The sequence below is a fragment of the Myotis nattereri genome (genome assembly GCF_964212035.1).
Source record: "Myotis nattereri genome assembly, chromosome: 14".
Taxonomy (NCBI): Eukaryota; Metazoa; Chordata; class Mammalia; order Chiroptera; family Vespertilionidae; genus Myotis; species Myotis nattereri.
This window is the reverse complement of record NC_138089.1, coordinates 28,659,438-28,679,543: the sequence shown is the minus strand read 5'-3', so window position 1 is coordinate 28,679,543 and position 20,106 is coordinate 28,659,438. Positions and strand designations below refer to the sequence as shown.

General features: G+C 42.3%; 1 protein-coding gene across 2 annotated transcripts in view; it reads left to right on the top strand.

Annotated features, from left to right (window-relative positions):
- The window catches only part of NR2C2 (nuclear receptor subfamily 2 group C member 2), a gene marked incomplete at its 5' end in the record, with an annotated part of 81,517 nt that overhangs the window by 51,578 nt on the left and 9,833 nt on the right, over positions 1-20,106 (top strand). For both annotated transcript variants that reach the window (XM_081105671.1, XM_081105670.1), the window contains 7 exons: positions 8,295-8,495; positions 10,644-10,746; positions 13,586-13,765; positions 14,957-15,104; positions 15,868-15,961; positions 18,280-18,413; positions 19,301-19,478. In XM_081105671.1, the coding sequence (XP_080961797.1) occupies positions 8,295-8,495; positions 10,644-10,746; positions 13,586-13,765; positions 14,957-15,104; positions 15,868-15,961; positions 18,280-18,413; positions 19,301-19,478 (1,038 nt within the window). The remainder of the gene's footprint in view (positions 1-8,294; positions 8,496-10,643; positions 10,747-13,585; positions 13,766-14,956; positions 15,105-15,867; positions 15,962-18,279; positions 18,414-19,300; positions 19,479-20,106) is intronic.

The window sequence follows — 20,106 nt, the reverse complement described above, 5'->3', positions numbered from 1 at the left end:
CACAGAGCAGGGCCCGTGGCGGGGGGTTGGGGCGCCGCCCTCTATCACCCACAGAGCAGGGCCGATCAGGGGGTTGGAGCGCCGCCACTCTCACACTCAGGGCAGGGCTGATGGGGAGGTTATGGCTCTACCCCGTCACACACAGAGCAGGGCCCTTGGGGGGGGGGGGGGTTGGGGTGCCGCAACCTGTCACACACAGAGCAGGGCCGATCAGGGGGTTGGGACGCCGCACCCTGCCACACACAGAGCCGCAGGGCGATCAGGGGGTTGGGGAGCTCCCCCCTATCAGGCACAGAGCAGGGCTGATCAGGGGGTTGGGGCGCCTTCCCCTGTCACGAACAGAGCAGGGTGGATAGGGAGGTTGTGGCGCTGCCCCCTGTCACGCTGATCCCGGTGCCGGGAGGCCTCTCAGCTCCGCTGATCCCGGTGCTGGGAGGCATATTACCCTTTTACTATATAGGATAGAGGCCTGGTGCATGGGTGGGGGCCGGCTGGTTTGCTCTGAAGGGTGTCCTGGATCAGGGTGGGGGTCCCCACTGGGGTGCCTGGCCAGTGTGGGTGAGGGGATGATGGCTGTTTGCAGCTGGTCACACACCCTTCAGGGTGGGGATCCCCACTGGGGTGCCTGGCCATTCTGGGTGAGGGGCTGAGGGCTGTTTTCAGGCTGGCAGGTGACTGAAGCTCCCAACTGCTCCTTTTTTTCTTTTTCTTTTTTTTATTCTGGGCCAGCTTTAGCTGTGGCTCCAGCTCTGAGGCCTCTGCTGCTGAAAGCAGGTATCTGGTTTGTTTGGGTTCTATAATCGAAACACTGTATCAACTCCAGCTCTGAGATCCCAGCAGCCTGAAATCAGGTTTCTGGGATTTTGTTTAGCTTCTATATTTGTAACAATGTTTCAAACTGCAAGCTCAGAGGCCGGCAAGGCTGGTGGGGAACGTTGGAGTCGTCCATCACTGAAGCAAGCAAGCCTCATGTTAGCTTCAAGCTGCCTGGCTGCTGGCCGCCATCTTGGCTGGCAGTTAATTTGCATATCGCCCTGATTAGCCAATGGGAAGGGTAGCAGACGTACGGCTAATTACCATGTTTCTCTTTTATTAGATAGGATATTTAATTTTTCAGTCTTTATAATGGTCCCCTGGGGAAGGCATCTTGAGCTCTTAAAGCACCCCATGTTGCTTAATTTTCCCTTCTACTAGCTCTTAATTCCTATGTATTCCTTCTTTGAGCTTCCCTTACCTGTTCTCTGTCATTTCTACATCCACAACCATCTGCTGTTTTCTTTCTCACTCTGAGGTTCTAGTGGCCCCTCTCAGGTACTGATAGTAGCTGTTGCTTGTTTGTAGGTTTTGAATGGGTAATAGATGCATGCCATAACAAAAACACCAAACAGAGTAAGAGTAAAAGATGAGTCTTCTTTCCTCCCCTTCCCCAAGTGTCTCCCTAAAGGTAGCCACCGGTAACACATTACTTACTTATTCTTTCAAACAGGCTCTACATATGAACCTACAAGCACTTGTATAAATACATGCAGCATATTTTTAAACATGTGTCAACATTCTGCCCACACTTTCTGCACCTTACTCTTTTTCCTTAACATCTTTTGGAGATGGTTTTGTGTGATACACATAGAACTTCCTTCTCTTGAATGGCAATTTGATGCCCCATGGATGCTGCAAAGAATAACCTGCTTAATTTAGCACATGTGAAAGTATTTCTGTATGATCGATTTCTCAAAGTAGGATTGCTGAGAAAAAGGGAGTATCCTGTGTCAATTTTTTTTGTTGAGGTATACCATAAGTCCTTACTTAACATCGTCAGTAGGTTCTTAAACTTTTAAGTGAAACAATGTGTAACAAAACCAATTTATCACAGGCTAATTGATATAAACAAATTCCTATAGCATCTCATCAACACTATAAGGAAACAACATTGAGTGTTGTTCAGGGGACACTGTTATTGACATATAACATACTAGTTTTCAGGTGTGCAACATAATGATTTGATATTTGTATGTATTGGGAAATGATCACAATAATAAATCTAGTTCATCATCATACATAGTTACATTTTTTTCTTGCAACAAGAACTTTTAGGATGTACTCAGCAACTTTCAAATATACAATACAGTATTATTAACTAGTCACCATGCTGTACATTACATTTCTGTGACTTACTTATTTTATAACTGCAAATTTATAATACCTTTTGGCCACCTTCACCCATTTTGCTCACCCCCCATTCCTGCTTCTGGCAGTCACCAATCTGTGTTCTGTACCTGAGTTTGTAGGGGGTTTTTGTTTGTTTTGTTTTGTTTCTAAGATTCCACATATAAGTGAGAGTATATGGTAAATGAGTATTTAACAATATTAATTCTTCTAGTTCATGAGCATGGAATATCTTTGATTTATTTATGTCTTCATTTTCTTTTATTAATGTCTTATAGTTTTTAGTATACAGGTCTTTCACCTCCTTGGTTAAATTTATTCCTAGGTATTTTTTTTTTATGCAACTGTAAATGGGATTGTTTTCTTAATTTCTCTTTCTGATAGAAACACAAAAGATTATTCTAACAGGTTTTTTAAAATATATTTTTATTGAGCCTGATTGGTGTGGCTCAGTAGTTGAGTGTCAACCTGTGAACCAGGAGGTCACCATTCGATTTCTGGTCAGGGCACATGTCTGGGTTGTGGGCTGGATCCTCAGTAGGGGGCATGCAGAAGGCAGTCGATCAATGATTCTCTGTCATCATTGATGTTTCTATCTCACTCTCACTCTCCCTCTCTGAAATCAATAAAAATATGTTTTAAAAAATTACTTACCACCTAAATTTTGTAAGGGGCTAAATGGAGAAGTTATTTGTTTGATCATTGCCTATGAGCAACACTTAACTATTCATATGAGTTAAAATTTATATTTAGGTAAAAGATTGATTTACCTTTTTGCATAGGTCAAAAATATTTTTAAACAGATTTCTTTTAATTTAATCATGTTTGCTATCGTCCTTTGTTATGCTCTAATATGTCCTGACCTATAACGATCTGACAAATTTTATATATATTTATATACTTATTTACACATGTATGTGTATGGTAGGTATGTATGCATGGATGTGTGTGTATGTATATATAAGTTGTATAAGGTAAATATTAAATAGTATAAGAAAACTTGAAGACCTGGTTTTAGGAGGGAAAACCCCCTTGAGTGGCTCAAACTCCCAGCAGGGTCAGCCCATATCCTTTTCTGGGCTCCTTGGGTTGCTCTTCATTGTCCTTGGGCCTAAGATCAGTTCTAAGAGTTCCTTCCTCTTAAGGCTTTCTGTATGCCAGAACATTTCATGTTACTTGGAACATTTTCCCTAAATCTTTATCTGGCTCCCTTCTTCTCAGCCTTGAATCTTATTTTAAATGCCACTTCCTCACAGAGGCCTTCCCTGACCTCTCTTTCTAAAGTTAAGTGCCTGTGTTATTCTTTCTTACCCCAGCCTGATCTTTTCCCTCATAATATCTAGCATAAACTGAAGTTATTAACGAGTTGATCCTTTTACTTATTTGTTTTGCCAGTCTTTTCCACTTAAAAGCATCATGAGAGCAGTAGCCATTTCCATAATGCCTGTAATCTAGCAAAGCACCTGGCACAGATTAGAACCTTTAAGTAGTTGAGAAATTAATGAAAGAGTGAGGGAGCCATAGAAAATCTTGATTTTTCCCACTGGGAGAGAGAGACTTGATGAGCTGAAAGGCTAAGACAAGACAAGTGAGGAGAGAAGTATGTGAGAGCTCAGAGGGAGGAAATACTTTTATCAAGATCCTGTTATGTTCTGGGCAGTGTACCAAGTACTTCCACAAACATCATATTATTTCACTTTTCTAGTAATCCTTTTTCATAGATATGTAAACAGAGGCTCAGAAGGCTCATATAAATGCTTCACATTGATACAATTAGAAAGCAGTACAGCAAGCATTTCATCTATGGCTCTAGCTGCAAAGCCCTATCTCAGAATCACAAACTCAGGTGTTTACAGGTCCAAGTTGCCAAAGTGTAGGGATTGAGATGAACCAAAGAGCTTGTGCCTCTGGCTCTAAAGATCTAAATAGGCAGTTAAACCCAGCCAGCCTATGCCATGGAGGAATTGGGCCCGGATGGCCAGAGCTTCCAGTTTGTCAGGAGAACTATAGATCTGATTTTTCTGGGAAATATTCTATTTTTAGACGTTGGTAACCAGTTTTTTAAATTTTTAAACTTTGGGAAGCCAAACAAAAGTTATCCAGTGGCTGGTTTTTGCCTTCAGGTGGTCCATTTGCAGGCTCTTCTTTACAACAGAAGTGATGAGCCCACCCTGGCTAGAACAGAGTGTGGAAAATAGCATTGTGTCACTTCACATTAAGGTCCTGTGGGAGCAGAACTAGACAGGACCTTGGGCTAGTAAAATATAGTCAGCTCTGCTATCATATGACATAATGCATTTCTAAAATTTCCTACACTATTCATAATTGTGCAATCGAAACCACAGGGCTTATGGGAATCTCTGGCTCTGTCATCACATGGCCTTCTTATAAGGACATCAATCATTGGATTTAGGGCCCATTCTATTTCCACTGTGACCTCATACTAACTTGATTACATCTGCAAAGGCCCCGTTTTCAAATAGGGTTACATTCACAGGTCCAGGGGGTCAGAACTTTTGGGGGGACATGATTCAACCCACAATACCTCTCCTCTCCTTCATTCCTCCAAAGGATTGTCTAAATGTTAATGAGTTTGGATGCATCTTTTTTTTTAATATATTTTATTGATTTTTTTACAGAGAGGAAGGAAGAGGGATAGAGAGTTAGAATCATCGATGAGAGAGAAACACTGATCAGCTGCCTCCTGCACGCTCCCCACTGGGGATGTGCCTGCAACCAAGGTACATACATGCCCTTGACCAGAATCGAACCTGGGACCCTTGAGTCCACAGGCTGACGCTCTAGCCACTGAGCCAAACCGGTTAGGGCTGGATGCATCTTCTTAATTTGGTATTTCCTTGGTCTCATTAAACAGGAGTCCACCTGCTCATGTATGTTAGCGATGTCTTGGTTTGCTTAATGGTCATCACCTTAGGGTTCCAATGGGATATTTAGGGATTATGTTTTTCTGCTTACATTTCTAGCTTTTTCATCTCTCTGAATGGAAAATGTAAATGTCTTCGGAAGGGAGAATAAACAAAAATATTTTTAAATGTTTGTAAATAATTTATTGAACTCATGCCGTTTTCTTTTGAAACAGCCAGCATTGTCTGATTTTCCATATCAAATAGTTAACAAAGCTCTTGTATTAGACTCTGTGAATTTCCTGTCTAACCATGGAATTCTATGTCACAAGTAACAACATCTATCAAGATATGGCACAGCCGAAACCGGTTTGGCTCAGTGGATAGAGCGTCTGCCTGCGGACTGAAAGGTCCCAGGTTCAATTCCGGTCAAGGGCATGTACCTTGGTTGCAGGCATATCCCCACTGGGTGGTGTGCAGGAGACAGCTGATCGGTGTTTCTCTCTCATCAATGTTTCTAACTCTCTATCTCTCTCCCTTCCTCTCTGTAAAAAATCAATAAAATATATATAAAAAAAAAAAAAGATATGGCATAGATTCCAGACCTGCCCATGTATATGCTATAGGAAACTGAGTTGCAGCCAGATATGCAGCACATCTCCCCTTGCCCGAGGCCCCGACACAACAACCCCAAGACTCCTGTTTGAAGTGAGAGACTGTTGGTGTCCTCAGGGAGAAGGTGGACAGTGCTCTCAGCTGGGCACTTATCCTGGGAGAGAGCAGGGCAAGGGTCTAGAACAGCTTTAAAGAACCTGATGAGTGGGAATAAGAGAAGTTACTCTTGTTATAGGAACTACTAGTAGCCCGGTGCATGAAATTCGTGCACATTAAAAGGGAATTAATTGCCCTAACCGGTTTGGCTCAGTGGATAGAGCATCAGCCTGCAGACTCAAGTGTCCCGGATTCGATTCTGGTCAAGGGCATGTACCTTGGTTGCAGGCACATCCCCAGTGGGGAGTGTGCAGGAGGCAGCTGATCAATGTTTCTCTCTCATTGATGTTTCTAACTCTCTATCCTTCTCCCTTCCTCTCCGTAAAAAATCAGTATTTTTTTAAAAGGGAATTAATTAGCAGAGATATTTTAATGTTGCTCTTTGCCCTTTCTCTACAATAGAAGTGTGAGAGATGAAAGGAAATTAGTAAAATGTATATGAAAATAATATATAAATTTATTAATAAATAAACAGTAATAAAAGGATATAACAACAACAGAGGCATCATATAAAAACAACAAAAACATGATATGAAAACAACAGAAACATGATATAAAAACAACAGTGATGCAAACAGTGACTGATAAAGTGATTAAACTTATTCTAATATCTCCTTGAACACCACATTAAGAGTGAAAACACTTTCAGAGTGCTTGACTAATTTCCCTTGTGATGAAGTACTTAGAACTTTAACTGTAACATCACATGCTCTTCATACTCGAGAGAAAACAACATATAACTGACCATGTGCAAAAACGGGTTCAGGTAGGAATATGCCTACTTTGTCTAGAGTTTGTCCTTGTGACTTATTAATAGTCATCACAAATGCTGGCATCATGGGAAACCATCGTAGAATCAATTTAAATGGGAGGCCAGTGTCAGATGGGGACAAATTAATTCTTGGAATCAGAATCGCCTCTTCCTCTGCAGATCCTGTTAATACTTCTGCTTCGATAATGTTAGGTCGTAATCTTTTGATAATAAATCTGGTACTTTACAAAGACTCCATTTATTATTGAGATTTCTCAATAGCATGATGATTGCACCCACTTTCAATTTTAATTTATGAGACAGCATTCCGGAAGGAGTAATACTATTAAGAAATTTGATGGGAAAATTTTCCTTTTCAGCATCATCTGTGGAATCAATGGAATCATCAGTTAAATATGTGTGAAAATCTCCATCAAGTATATCCAGATTTTCTTCTTTTAATTTTTGAACATGCTCATTTTTTGGACAAAGAATTGCACGTTTAGATATATTTTTAATATTATCTATAGCAGTGGTTCTCAACCTTGGCTGCACATTAGAATCACCTGGGAATCTTTTTAAAAACCTGATTCCTGGGCCTCATCCTCTGGAAATTGTTTCTTTGTTATGGGGTGGGACCACAACGTTAGTAACAAAGAAACAGAATTAAAACTTTATTGTGGGGAGCCCCTACAGTGTTTTGGACAGGTTCAAGCCTTGGACTGATGAGAGGTCACAGTCCTCTCATTGCCACATGCAAGTCCCAGCTTGGAGGGCAGGGCCCCCCCAGCACAGTTATAGCCAACAGCTATAGCAGTAAGCTTGAACCTATGGTCCGAACACGTGGCCCCATGCGCCTGAGTGATGTAGGCTTGATAGAGTTCAGATGCATGTTGTTGAGTAGGATTGAAACCCAGGAGAATGTTGTAAACATCTTGGTCACGCCCTTACTTTGCCTCATAGCATCTGCTATAAAATAAAGGCATGGCTGTGGGCATGGTCGCTGTCTCTCAGAGAAACAGTGTCCAACCGAGACCTGGCTTTCATTCTCTTGTCTGTCTTTTCTAAGCCTTTCAGCCACCCCACTCAGGTTCACCCCTGGCCGTGCTGGCGTGGCACACAAAGATATGCCTCCAAGCTCCCAGGGCAGGTTCCTGCCTCAAACCCCACCCTTACAGGAAACAGCTCGGGGGAGGGCACAGCCGTTGCCAAGACAGCCCCTTATTATGATTACCACAATAAGTTTAGTTAACATCCATCATCACATATAGATACAGAAAAAAGAAAAAGAAAAAATGTACTTTTTTCTTGCAATGAGAACTCTTAGGATATATTCTCTTAATATCTTTCAAATACACCATATAGCAAAGTTAACTGTAGTCATTATGTTGTGCATTAAATTCCCAAGACTTACTTCTCTTATAACTGGAAACTTAGGCCTTTTGACCATCTTCACCTAATTACCCTTCTTCTCACCCCTAAAGGGCATTTTCATTCTAAAATAGTGGGAATGATACCATCCTGGAATAAAGTTTTATGAAAAACTTTAGCTTTATGAAAATTGTATTCTGAAAAGTTCACTGTTGTGTTTTATTTTTCTCACTTCACCATGCACTGGTGAAACTGCATCTTTGACCAGCATTGACTCCAGGACAGCGTTGGGCAATCACTACTTTGAGCACCACGTGCAGGTGCTCAAGTCGCACAATGCTCCGTGAGAGTAACCTCCATGTTGTGTCTTGTAGATTGTGACAGACCAGCAGACAGGACAGAAGATCCAGATAGTCACCGCAGTGGACACCTCTGGATCCCCCAAGCAGCAGTTCATCTTGACCAGCCCAGATGGAGCTGGAACTGGGAAGGTGATCCTGGCTTCCCCAGAGACATCCAGTGCCAAGCAGCTCATATTCACCACCTCAGACAACCTCGTCCCTGGCAGGATACAGGTAAGGCCTGTTGACAGAGCATTCATTTATGCATTTCTGCTACTGGACTTGTTCCTGACTGTAACCTCTGCTCTGCCTTGGAGGCCAAATCTGTTTCTAAAAGATGCTTTGGGGACTGGCAAACATGGCAAGTTGCTGCTTTGGCTAAAGTAAAACGTCAGCAAATGAATGGCAAGCCCAGCAGGCAGCCAACTACAGTGCTCAGATGGGATGGAAGTTAAGCCAGGAAAAATCAGTGGCACACAGGAGACTGTCATGAGTGAGCTGGCACTGAGGCCACTTAGTTAACAAAGGCCACACGGTGGCAGCCCTTGGCCCAGGATATTTTAGGGATACCACTTTGGGCTGACCACAGTCAGACAAGGACAACTTGTTCTAATTCTTACTTCATCCTTGTCCAGATGGTCAGGCCTGGTCCAGCTCTTCATTGTATCCTGATTTATTCCTGTGAACCTCTGGGACCCTCAGTTCTCATCTCCACCTCTGCCCTGCTTCTCCCTACTCTGGCAAGGTGGGATAGGGTCAGGGGAAGATACAGAAAGGAGAAGAGCAAGGGCTTGAAGGAAAGCAGGGTTGTTGGGAAACACTGAATTTCCAAGCATAGCAATTAAAGGAACAGACACTTGAGGGCAGTGTCCCATGGTGGACAAGCATGGAGTATGTTTTGTCAGGGTTAAATAGGAATTACATGTTTTTGTTTGTTTTTAAATTTTTAAAAATTTGTGGTAAAATAGAACAAAATTTACCATCTTAATTATTTTCATATGTACAGTTCAGTGGCATTAACTACGTTCACATTGTTGTGCAACTACTACCACCATCCAACCATCCATCCACAGAACTCTTTCATCTTCCCAAACTGAAACTGTGCCCATTAACCACTGACTTCCCATTCCACCTTTCCCACCCCCAACCTCTGGCAACCACCATTCTATTTTCTGTCTCTATGAATTTGACTACTCTAAGGACCTCATGTAAGTGGAATCCTGTAATATTTGTCCTTTTGTGAATGTCTTATTTTACCTAGCATGTTTTCAAGATTTGTCCATGTCATAGTAGGTGTCAGAATCTCTTTCCTTTTTAAGGCTGAATAATATTCCATTATATGTATATATCAAATTTTGTTTATCCAGTCATCTGTTGATGGATACTTGGGTTGCTTTTACCTTTTGGCTATTGCAAATAATGCTGCTAAGAATTTGTGTGTTTTGGGGATAGACTTTCTACTATGGAGAAAATTAAGGAAGGAAAGGATTTTTTTTCTTCTGATAAAGCTGGGTTTAGAATACCAATTTGTTCAACTTTCAGAATTGTGCTTTTGAGAAACTCATAGTACAGTTAGTAAATACTGCCGCAAACTTGCTTTCCCACAGTACATTCTGATAATCTGAAATCAGAATTCCTCACTGCTAATTTAGACTACTCCTTGTTTGTGAAAGGATGGCTATTGATTTTGCTGCATGTTTTACAAAAGGTCATTCTATATAATGATTTCTGTATATATTTCCACCATACATATATCATGGTACATTATTTGGTACATTATTTAATAACAGCTATTTTTCACTTTCTCATATTGGTATCAGTTACAGTATTCTTCAAGACTAGTAGCACTATTTGTCACCCAGAAAGTCACCTACAAATAAAGGAGAAATAGCAGGTTTTGGAGGTCACCTTTTCTAGTTATTTTACTCCCAGATGCCTCAATAGGAGACCTGCTTATAACTAATAAAGCTTGATTATTTCTCTGCCAAATGTACATCTCTGCATATTTTCAAGCTATTTGGTGGGAATAGAGGCAGCCAAAAACACCTTCAATGTCTTTATGTTGAGGCTTCTATATGTGATTCCCCACATGGCCCCGTCTGGGTAACTGTGGTAGCCAGATAGGAGAGCAGATCGGTGAAAACCAATGCTTGACCCTGTCGAACCCCCCAGACCCCTACCTCCTGAAGAAGAGGTGCAGTTCAGATGAGCAGCAGGGCCATTCTGGGTGTCAGATTAAGTTGTCAGGTGGAATTTTCCCAGTTCTGGCCAAATCAGCTCTCCTGCATAGAAACTCAAGATGAGGAATTTATAGTTAAGCATCACTTTGCTTAGCAGTCTGATTTTTCATCTCCGCCCTGCTTGTGTCCTGATTCTTCTTAGATCGTCACAGACTCTGCGTCTGTGGAGCGTTTGCTTGGGAAGGCGGAGGCCCAGCGGCCCCAGGTGGTGGAGTACTGTGTGGTCTGTGGGGACAAAGCCTCTGGTAAGTGACCCTGCGTCACGCTAGGTGCACATCGCGGCCCAGACTGGGGGTGAGGGGTAATGGAGAGAGAACATTTTCTATAGAGTTGTAGGTTCAAGCCAGGAACTCCACTTTTCTTACTGGGTAATATATGTAAGCAAATCAGTTTGTCAAATTATTAGGATCAAAAAAGTCAGGAAACTATTTCTGTGATTTGTAAATCATGGTTGAGCTTTGAATATGTATGTGCTACTAAGAAAGTAATCACTTCCTTAATCTAGTCAGTATTTGCAGAGTGCTTTGCTGTTTGACAAAATGTGTTATTTAGTCCCCCTTCATCCTATAAACTATCTCTGTCATCCATTCACTGTAACCCAGTATGATAAACTGCTAAAATGCAGGAGAAGGGAGCATGTGATCCTGGCTGGAGTCCCAGGGTCAGGAAAGGCCCCTAGAGTCACATCTGTGAACCTTGGAGGTTGACTGTGCCTACGTGAGGTAAAACAGAAGGGCATTCCAGCCAGGGCTCAGTTTGATGCCCACACCCACAGTGTCTTTGGGGAAGAGCTCCTGGGCGTATGGGTACCAGGAAAATGGAGAAGATGTCTAGCCCAAAAGTTTAGACTTTGGTCTGCTAACACTGAAGGCTGTAGAAGATAAGTGAGGCAGGCAGGGAGGAATAGAGGAATCCTATGTAATAAAAGGGTTATATGCAAATCAACAGAAAGGTGGAATGACCTGTCACTACACTGACCACCAGGGGGGCAGACGCTCAACGCAGGAGCTACCCCCTGGCGGTCAGTGCGCTCCCACGGCGGGGAAGGGGGATGTGGAGGCCCACTTAGCCTTAAGCCAGGCTCATGACTGGCAAGTGCAGCAGCGGTGGCAGGAGCCTCTCCCTCCTCGCGGCAGCCCTAGGGATGTCCAACTGAGGGTTCCCGAACTGCTAAAGGGTGCAGGCAGGACTGAGGGACACCACACCACCCCCACCCCCAGTGCACGAATGCCATGCACCAGGCCTCTAGTATTTAATAAAGGTCCAGTTCCAGTGCTGCTAGGGGCTCAGGTCTGAGTTTTGTGGTAACTGCTTAGTTCCACTTTATTCTGTGGTCACAAAATTTAGAGGAACTTGAGAAACTTTGTGGTTCTGGTTTCTTATTTGTTTGGTTTTTTGTTTTGGTTTGTTCTTTTGTTTGTTTGTTTTAAAAAGGAGTCTGGACCAAGCCTCTTAGGAAGACAGCTCTAGGCAAGAATCTGTAGAAGCTCCAGTTTCCCTTGCAGCTTGTGACACGATTTGCCCTATCAGGGGTGTCCTGGCTCTGCTCCTACCCCTTATCCTGGTAAATCCAGCCCATTTCACCCCTTTGAAGCTTTCACCTGTGTTGCCTCTGTCCTCATCCCCCTTTTATAAAACAGACCTCACTGAGCATTTGTTACATTCTCTTATAATTGGTTTTTACAGGCCTGTCTTGCCCACCAGAATGTGCTCTTTTTGTCAGACCCCTCCATCACTGTATCCCTACCCACTGCAAACTTTTGAACAAATGAATGAAGCATGAACATAAGGAAAAGGGCATGGAATCTTTTGGGCTTCCCCATTTGTCACTCTCTTTCTGGGCTTAAAGAAACAGCCTAGTCACAGGCTCATACTGCCATTGTCTCCAGATATTGGAGATCACTCTAAGAGTTAGAAAGCCTAAGGAAATACCCTGTAAAAAAGGAAAAATGATGCCTACATGGTAGGTAACAGTTTTAGCACAACTGTTCTTAAAGGCACAAAATGGAGACCCTCCAAGTATACTGTTGGGGAATGGCTCCAAGTGCTAGAGCTTAGGACAATAGGATGCTCTGTAGCTGCTATAAATGATGATCCCATGAAACGTGTCCTCCCAGCAGTAGCTAAGACATTAGGTTACATAAGACTGAACTATGTGGTGATGGAAGGAGACTTATTGTGGTGAACACACAATACATTATGTAGGTGATGTATTAGAGAATTGTATACCTGAAACCGATATGATTTTATAAACCAGTGTCACCCCAATAAATTCAATTTTAAAAAAATAAAACAACTATGGTCAGTCCCAGCTGGGAACAAATGAGTTACAATGCCTGTGGAAGCACTTTGTGAACTAAGAAGGGTAAACTGAGGTGGGGGCTCTTAGTGTCATTGGTAAGTAAGGGTTAGAGACATCACAGTAACCAAGATTAGAAAAAGCTGTGTAATAAGTGTATTTCTAGGACTAAGTTTCCAAAAGCATCTGACTAGTTAACCCAAGTGAACTACATGGCAACCTTCCTTCACCTTGAATCTGCTCAGTCACAGTCCTCATAATTCCTCTCATCATTCCACTTCCTCCAGGGGAGGTGTAGGGCCCAGGACATGGTTTACACAGGGGGAATAAATACAGGAGTGAGACCCTGTGTGCTAAAATACCACATGCATGTGTTTGCTACCTGCCACTCTTGGCAGGACAGGGGAGCTGAGTAGCTTTGCAAGCTTACGTCTGCAGAGCCAAGACCAGGGTATGTGCAGAGGACAGTACAATTCAGCCATCCCCCGAGCTCCTACTGTATGGTAGGTCCTTCATGTACTAAGAGCATTAAGCACATGCCATTTACCAGGTGTCACATCATCTGTCTGAGCTTAAATTTTTTCATCATGACCTTCTAGGGCTCCTGTAAAGATTATAGAGAAATCACGTGAAAGACTCGCTAACTTCTAATTACTAATGCTTAATGCTAAGACTGGGCCTCTGACTGCACACCAGTCACTTTGGTAGACATACATTAAAAATAGGGCCTGTGACGGGTCACCTCTTTTCTTGGTAAAACTGCTTCATACACTCTATCCTCTCAGGCCGTCACTATGGGGCTGTCAGTTGTGAAGGCTGCAAAGGTTTCTTCAAAAGGAGCGTAAGGAAAAATTTGACCTACAGCTGTCGGAGCAACCAAGACTGCATCATCAATAAGCACCACCGGAACCGCTGTCAGTTTTGCCGGCTGAAAAAATGCTTAGAGATGGGCATGAAAATGGAATGTGAGTAACAGTATTAAAGAAACCACGTGAGTTAACAAGGAGGGAGAAAGTAAGCATTAGTCTGTTAACTAAGGTTTCTTTGTCTGGCTTTAAAATACTAAGAAGAAAAAATCCACTCACACTTCATTTTGGTTTACCTTCGGGCTCAACGTGGTGTGTTTCAGTACTGACACTGCTGGGATTGGTCAGTTCCCGTGTATGTGGAAACCTACTCCCAGTAAATCAGGAGGCAGCAATGTGGAGTGGGGTAAACACAGGCTTTGTAGTAAAGCTGATACCAGATCAAACTCTAGCTCTGCCCCTTAGGAACTGTGAGGCCTGGGGAAGACATGTAGGTTCTCTAAGCCAAAGGGGCCTCCTCTTTGAAAGAGAACCCTTTACCTTACATATTGGATTTGGAGTTTAGTCTTTCTTTTAATAAAAAGGTCATTATTTTTCAGTTGTTTCTGGCATGTATACCTATTCTTATACCAGATTACTGAAGGGAGAAGTTGCTAGGGTGATAGAAAATTGACAACACACACTTTGCAGAAGTCATGCATACTGGAGGTGGACATAGAGTTGTTCCTCTACAATGTGTAGCATTGGACAAGCTCTCTGTTGAAGACCCACTTGAAGACGAGTGTTTCTCACCCTGGAGAGAGTCCCTTTTGTTAGCAAGTATAAAGTGAAAACCCAGCCCTAGCCCATTTGGCTCAGTGGATAGAGCGTTGGCCTGTAGACCAAAAGGTCCCGGGTTCGATTCCGGTCAAGGACACCTACCTCAGTTGCAGGTTCCTCCCCGGCCCAGGCCCTGGTTGGGGCTTGTGCAGGAGACAACTAATCAATGTATTTCTTTCACATCGATATTTCTCTCTCTCTTTCCCTCTGTCTTCCACTCTCTAAAAAGCAATGGAAAAATATTCTGGGGTGAGGATTAAAGAAAAAAAAAAAGACGTGAAAACCCAGAGGGCTCAGGATGGACCCTCACAAGGCCATGTAGATGCTAGGCTGCAGTTCCTTGTAGGCAGTGCCCACCATCTTGAGCTCTTTTCCTGCCTTTAGATTTGGCATGGCATTGCTTGGCTTTGAACCTTTAAAGCTCCTTTGGCTAAAAAGTCCACTATGAAAATTGAGCTTGACTTTCTAAGTAAGACTATGATTTTTATTGATTCAAATCTTTCCTCTAAATATGAATTATTGTGATTTAAGCTGTACAGAGTGAACGGAAGCCCTTTGATGTACAGCGGGAGAAACCAAGCAATTGTGCTGCTTCAACTGAGAAAATCTATATCCGGAAAGACCTGAGAAGTCCTCTGATTGCCACTCCCACATTTGTAGCAGATAAAGATGGAGCGAGGTTAGTCTCTGTTTTGACAAAGGGTAAAACTACCATCAGCCTTTGTTGCTGATCAGAGGAGGCACTGGTGTTTTTTGGAAAGGGGGCTTATATGTCTCCCCACCTGCCTGGAAAGCCATCAACTTTGTCTTGCCTCATTCCACCCCTTTTGGAGCTGCTTCACTCAAACCTCTGTACAGTCCTGAGGATGGCTGATGGGGTCAGAATTTTTCAAGGGCTCAGATTATGTCTTGCAGTTTGGCATTATTCATACAGGAAAACAGTTGTGGAATTCCAGATTGGGATTTTTTTGTAGTACAGACAAAAGGCCTAAGTCCCAGATGTGGGCCCAGATAAGTGCCACAAGTTAATTTATATGTTCTTTTTAATGTAACCTATTGAACTTCATTTAAAAGGAACAGAGAGCAGGAAAACAAGAAATCCAAGGGTATCACCGAAAGAACTAGAATTGAGAATGCTTTAGTGATATTCTGAAGATCAAGTTAACATTATTTGGCAGAGCAGCCAAAGTCCCCAGTCAGTACAGAAGCAAGCCCTGTGGATGTGCGTCTGTGTGTCATCCTGTCTCAGGCTATAGACCCAGCTGTGTGCACATCTCATTGCAGAGAAAAAGGGGTTGTTCAGTCACTTAGTGTCTGAGTCTAGTTAGAGCTTTTCTTTTACTCAGACAGCCCTGCAGATGTGGAAGAGACAGGGAAATATAGCATGATCATACTGCATTAAATGTTGGAAGCTACTCTGGGTTTCTTTATGTTTTAAATAGACAAACAGGTCTTCTTGATCCAGGGATGCTTGTGAACATCCAGCAACCTTTGATACGTGAGGATGGTACTGTTCTCCTGGCCACAGATTCCAAGGTGATGTTATATGCCTTCTCCTCCATTTTTATGTTGCAGTGCAGACTGCTTTTCTAAATGTGTGCACCGTCTTCTTCTTGGCCTTTAGAGACCACATTGGAAGCATGACCTTCTGCTTCTCAGTTTACTTGTGACTTAGCCCCCAGTGATTTGTTTTAGGGATGCTGATGGCTTTCAGAAACTCAGGGCTGGCTAGTCATAGTCATAACACGGTCTAGAGTTCAATTTGGTGAAAGTTCTAAGGTTCTCTTCTCTATTAACACATTGCGTACCGCATAGAAATCTCTAAGACATACGCCAGAGACCACACGTTTTTGGGCAAACTGCATGTTATTTAAATCATCATAATGCACTTTAGGTGTTGTTTTTCAATAATTATAACATTTTTATTTACAAAAACAATTAAACAATTAAAGTTCCTAGTACTTTTTTAATGTATGGTACTGCGTAAAACATTTTCCTCTATGAAGAGGGACCAAACAAAATTTACATACGTATCTAGATTCGCTCCTTTTTCCATGGGCGTGAAAAATGAGAACACTCGTGAGCGGTACAAAATGTGTTAAGATGTTCACCCCCTGGTACACACATTGACAAGCTACTGGCATGCTGAAGAACCAGCTACTTATCCTAAGATGGCCTTACAAAAGCCTCTAGATCAAGCATACCAAACTCAAAGACTAACGCGGGCCAAATAAACAAGTTTTAAGTTTATGTTAAGTTAAGTTATGCAAAAAAAAAAAAAAGCTTCAATTTTCATAGAAACATAGGTTTATTTTGATAGACATGCTAAATACAAAGGGCTGAAATAAGTGAGTCATCGTTAATGAGTATTTGTTGTGGGCCACATGTGGCCCTCGGGCCTCAAGTTTGACATGCTTGCTCTAAATGATCTGCAGGAGGAAGTTCAGCCAGGATTTTAACAATTCTAAAACTGTTAGGATAAATAAGTCATAGGGAATGTTTGTCAATCCGAGAGAGAGAAACAGAAAGAGAGAGAGAGAACTGGCTAATTTATAAAGATAACTAAAGAGGAGGGTTTTATCCAGGCAAGGGAATCCATTGTCTTTCTCATCTTGACCCAGGTAATGAAGTGGCAGCCAGCCAGGGCTGAGGTCCGATTTTCTTCCCTGAAAGGAGTAACTCGGTAACAGAGCACTACTGGCACTGCTGCCCTTAGAGTCAGAGCTGGGCCTGCAGACTACCTTCTCATGTGTTCACATGCACATCAATGTGCACACTCTGTACATTAAGGAGCATCCTTTTTGGGGAAAGAAAAGGCAAAAATTAGAGCCATTACTGGCATAGAGAGATGTCCTCTACCTAGTGGTCTTCAGGCTGGGCTGTAAAACTGAAAGGAAGGATCAAATAACCTTAAAACTCCTGACTACCAAGGGATTTCACAGCAACTGTTCTGTTGTGCCTCTTTATTGGTAAATAACGTGCCTTTAAATGGCTATACTACATTCAGTTTATCTATTAATCAGCTGATGAACATTTGGGTTGTTCCTACGTTTTGTCTGTTGTGAATAGTGCTGCTTATTAACATTTGTGTACAAGGTTTTTTGTGCATGTTTTTATTTCTCTTATGTACATGTCTAGAAGTGGAATTGCTGGTCATATGGTAACTGTGTTTAAACTTAGAGGAACTGCCAGACTATTTTTCGGTGACTATATCATTTTACGTTCCAACTAGCTGTGGGTGAGGGTTCCAGTTTCTCCACATCCTCCCCAACACTTATCTGTTTTATTATAGCTGTGTTAGTGGGTGTGAAGTAGTAGCTCATTGTGATTTTGATTTACATTTCCAGTGATGTTGAACCTCTTTTCATGTGCTTATGGCTATTTGTATGTCTTCTTCTAAGAAATGCCAACTTAAATCCTTTGCTTATTTTTTAACTGGTTTCTTTTTCTTTTTATTATTGAGTTGCAAGAGTCTGTTAGATATTCTGGCAACTAAACTATTATCAGATGTATGATTTGCAAATACTTGTCTTGTGTATGTGAGGGAGGGGGTGTATTTTTACTTTCTTGGTAATGTCTATTGAAGCACAAAGGTTTTAATTTTTATGATATTGTTTATCTTTTTGATCTTTCATTTTATCCTGTATAGATTGTGTAACTACCACCACAATCAAGATGTAGAACAAATCCATCACCAAAAAGATCTTCCTCATACTCCCCTGTTGTAGTCATACCCCCCTTTGAAGCTGTTTTTAAACCAACATTATGCCTTCAGTAGCCTGAGAGTCATTGTGTATGCATATTCATCATGTGTGTGTTCATCTTTTAATGTTACTATTTTTTTTGTTTAATAGGCTGAAACAAGCCAGGGAGCTCTGGGCACACTAGCAAATGTAGTAACCTCCCTTGCCAACCTAAGTGAATCCCTTAACAATGGTGACACTTCGGAAGTGCAACCAGAGGACCAGTCTGCAAGTGAGATTACTCGGTATGAACCCATGAGGGTATAGGCTCCCCTCCTGACATGCACACTCAGTCACTGCATTGTGAGGGTGGGTGGCAGCATTTTTAACACTCACCCTGTATTTAATCAAGGATTGTAAAATTGTCACAGTTCCCCTGAACATCTGTCTCCTTTCACAATCAAAGTTGCTTTTCATTCCAGACAATGAAAAAGGACATTGAGTAACTCAGTGCAAGCAGGGGAAAACTCTTCAGTGGACAAATGTTACTCTTTAGTCATTATTTATTATGCCTGGATATTAATAGCTCATTCCCTTTTCACAGTTCTGTTTTAGCCTTTTTTTTTTTTTAATGCATTATATTGACTTCAGAGAAGGGAGAGGAAGAGAGAGAAACATTAATGATGAAAGAGAATCATGGATTGGCTGCCCTCTACTGGGGACCGAGCCCCCAATCCCGGCATGTGCCCTGACCAGTAATCAAACTGTAACCTTCTGGTTCATGGGTCACACAAGTGTGCTGGTTCTTATGTTCACTTGTGGTCTGATAGCAAAACTGAGATCTGATCCCGTGGAAAGGAGATAGGGTCTGGTTCTGCCACTTGCTCTGTGGGCAGTCTTGGAAAGTTAATATCTCTAAGCCTCAGTTTTCACATCTATGAAATGGAGAGAATTCTGCTTTGGAGAATAGTTGTAAAAAATAAAAATTACATGTAAAAGTAATAATACATAGATTACTGCCCGAAGTGATGTATAGGCAATGCATAGAAGCTTTCATTGTTATCCTTTCTCTCAGCAGGTAGAATATAAGTATCTTTCCCCAATGCATTGTTTTTCTAAATTATGTCTCAGCTAGAGTTCATTTTCCCTAAAAGCTGTGGATTTATAATACTTGCTTCAATTTTGCTCACAGGGCATTTGATACCTTAGCTAAAGCACTTAATACCACAGACAGCTCCTCGCCTCCAAGCCTGGCAGATGGGATAGACACCAGTGGAGGAGGGAGTATCCATGTCATCAGCAGAGACCAATCCACACCCATCATTGAGGTTGAAGGCCCTCTCCTTTCAGACACTCACGTCACATTTAAGGTGAGTGTGTTAAGCCTAACCATGTGCCCCCAGTCTACTAGCAGAGGAGCTTTGTCCCAAAGCTGGTCTCAGTTTAAAAATCAAACCTTGGAGTAAGCTCATTTCCATATTGTGGCGTTTGATTGGGATATTATATTCTAGAACTGTATCCCCATTACAAAGCACTTTCACTCATCCTTTGTTCACAGTGGCATTTGGCTCTGAAGGTAACCCTGATAGGCTAGGGCCTATTAGCTGACTGCTCTGCCTCCACCTTCTGATAATGGCCTGGCTCCAGTACAGGCTGAGGCAGGCCCGTTGGTCTGCTCCAACAGCAGGCAGCCAGTCCTCATGCCCACCCATTGGGTCCTGACCATTTACCCTCTAGAATTACAGAAAGTAGATATCTGGTATCCTTGATGGGTGCTGTGATGCCCTCATAGGTCTTCCCTATCCTCTCCTCCACTGGCCTTTCTTCTATAGGACACTCCCAGCTTCCATGAGGCCCTCTTAATCACTAGTTCTCTAGAGTGAGTCTTTCTGTTCCCCAGCATTCTTTACTAGAGAGATCTTGCCAGTCACTTAGGAAGGTTAGGACCGTGCTTATAATTGCCCAATGTACTGAGGACACAGATTACCAGTGAGATTC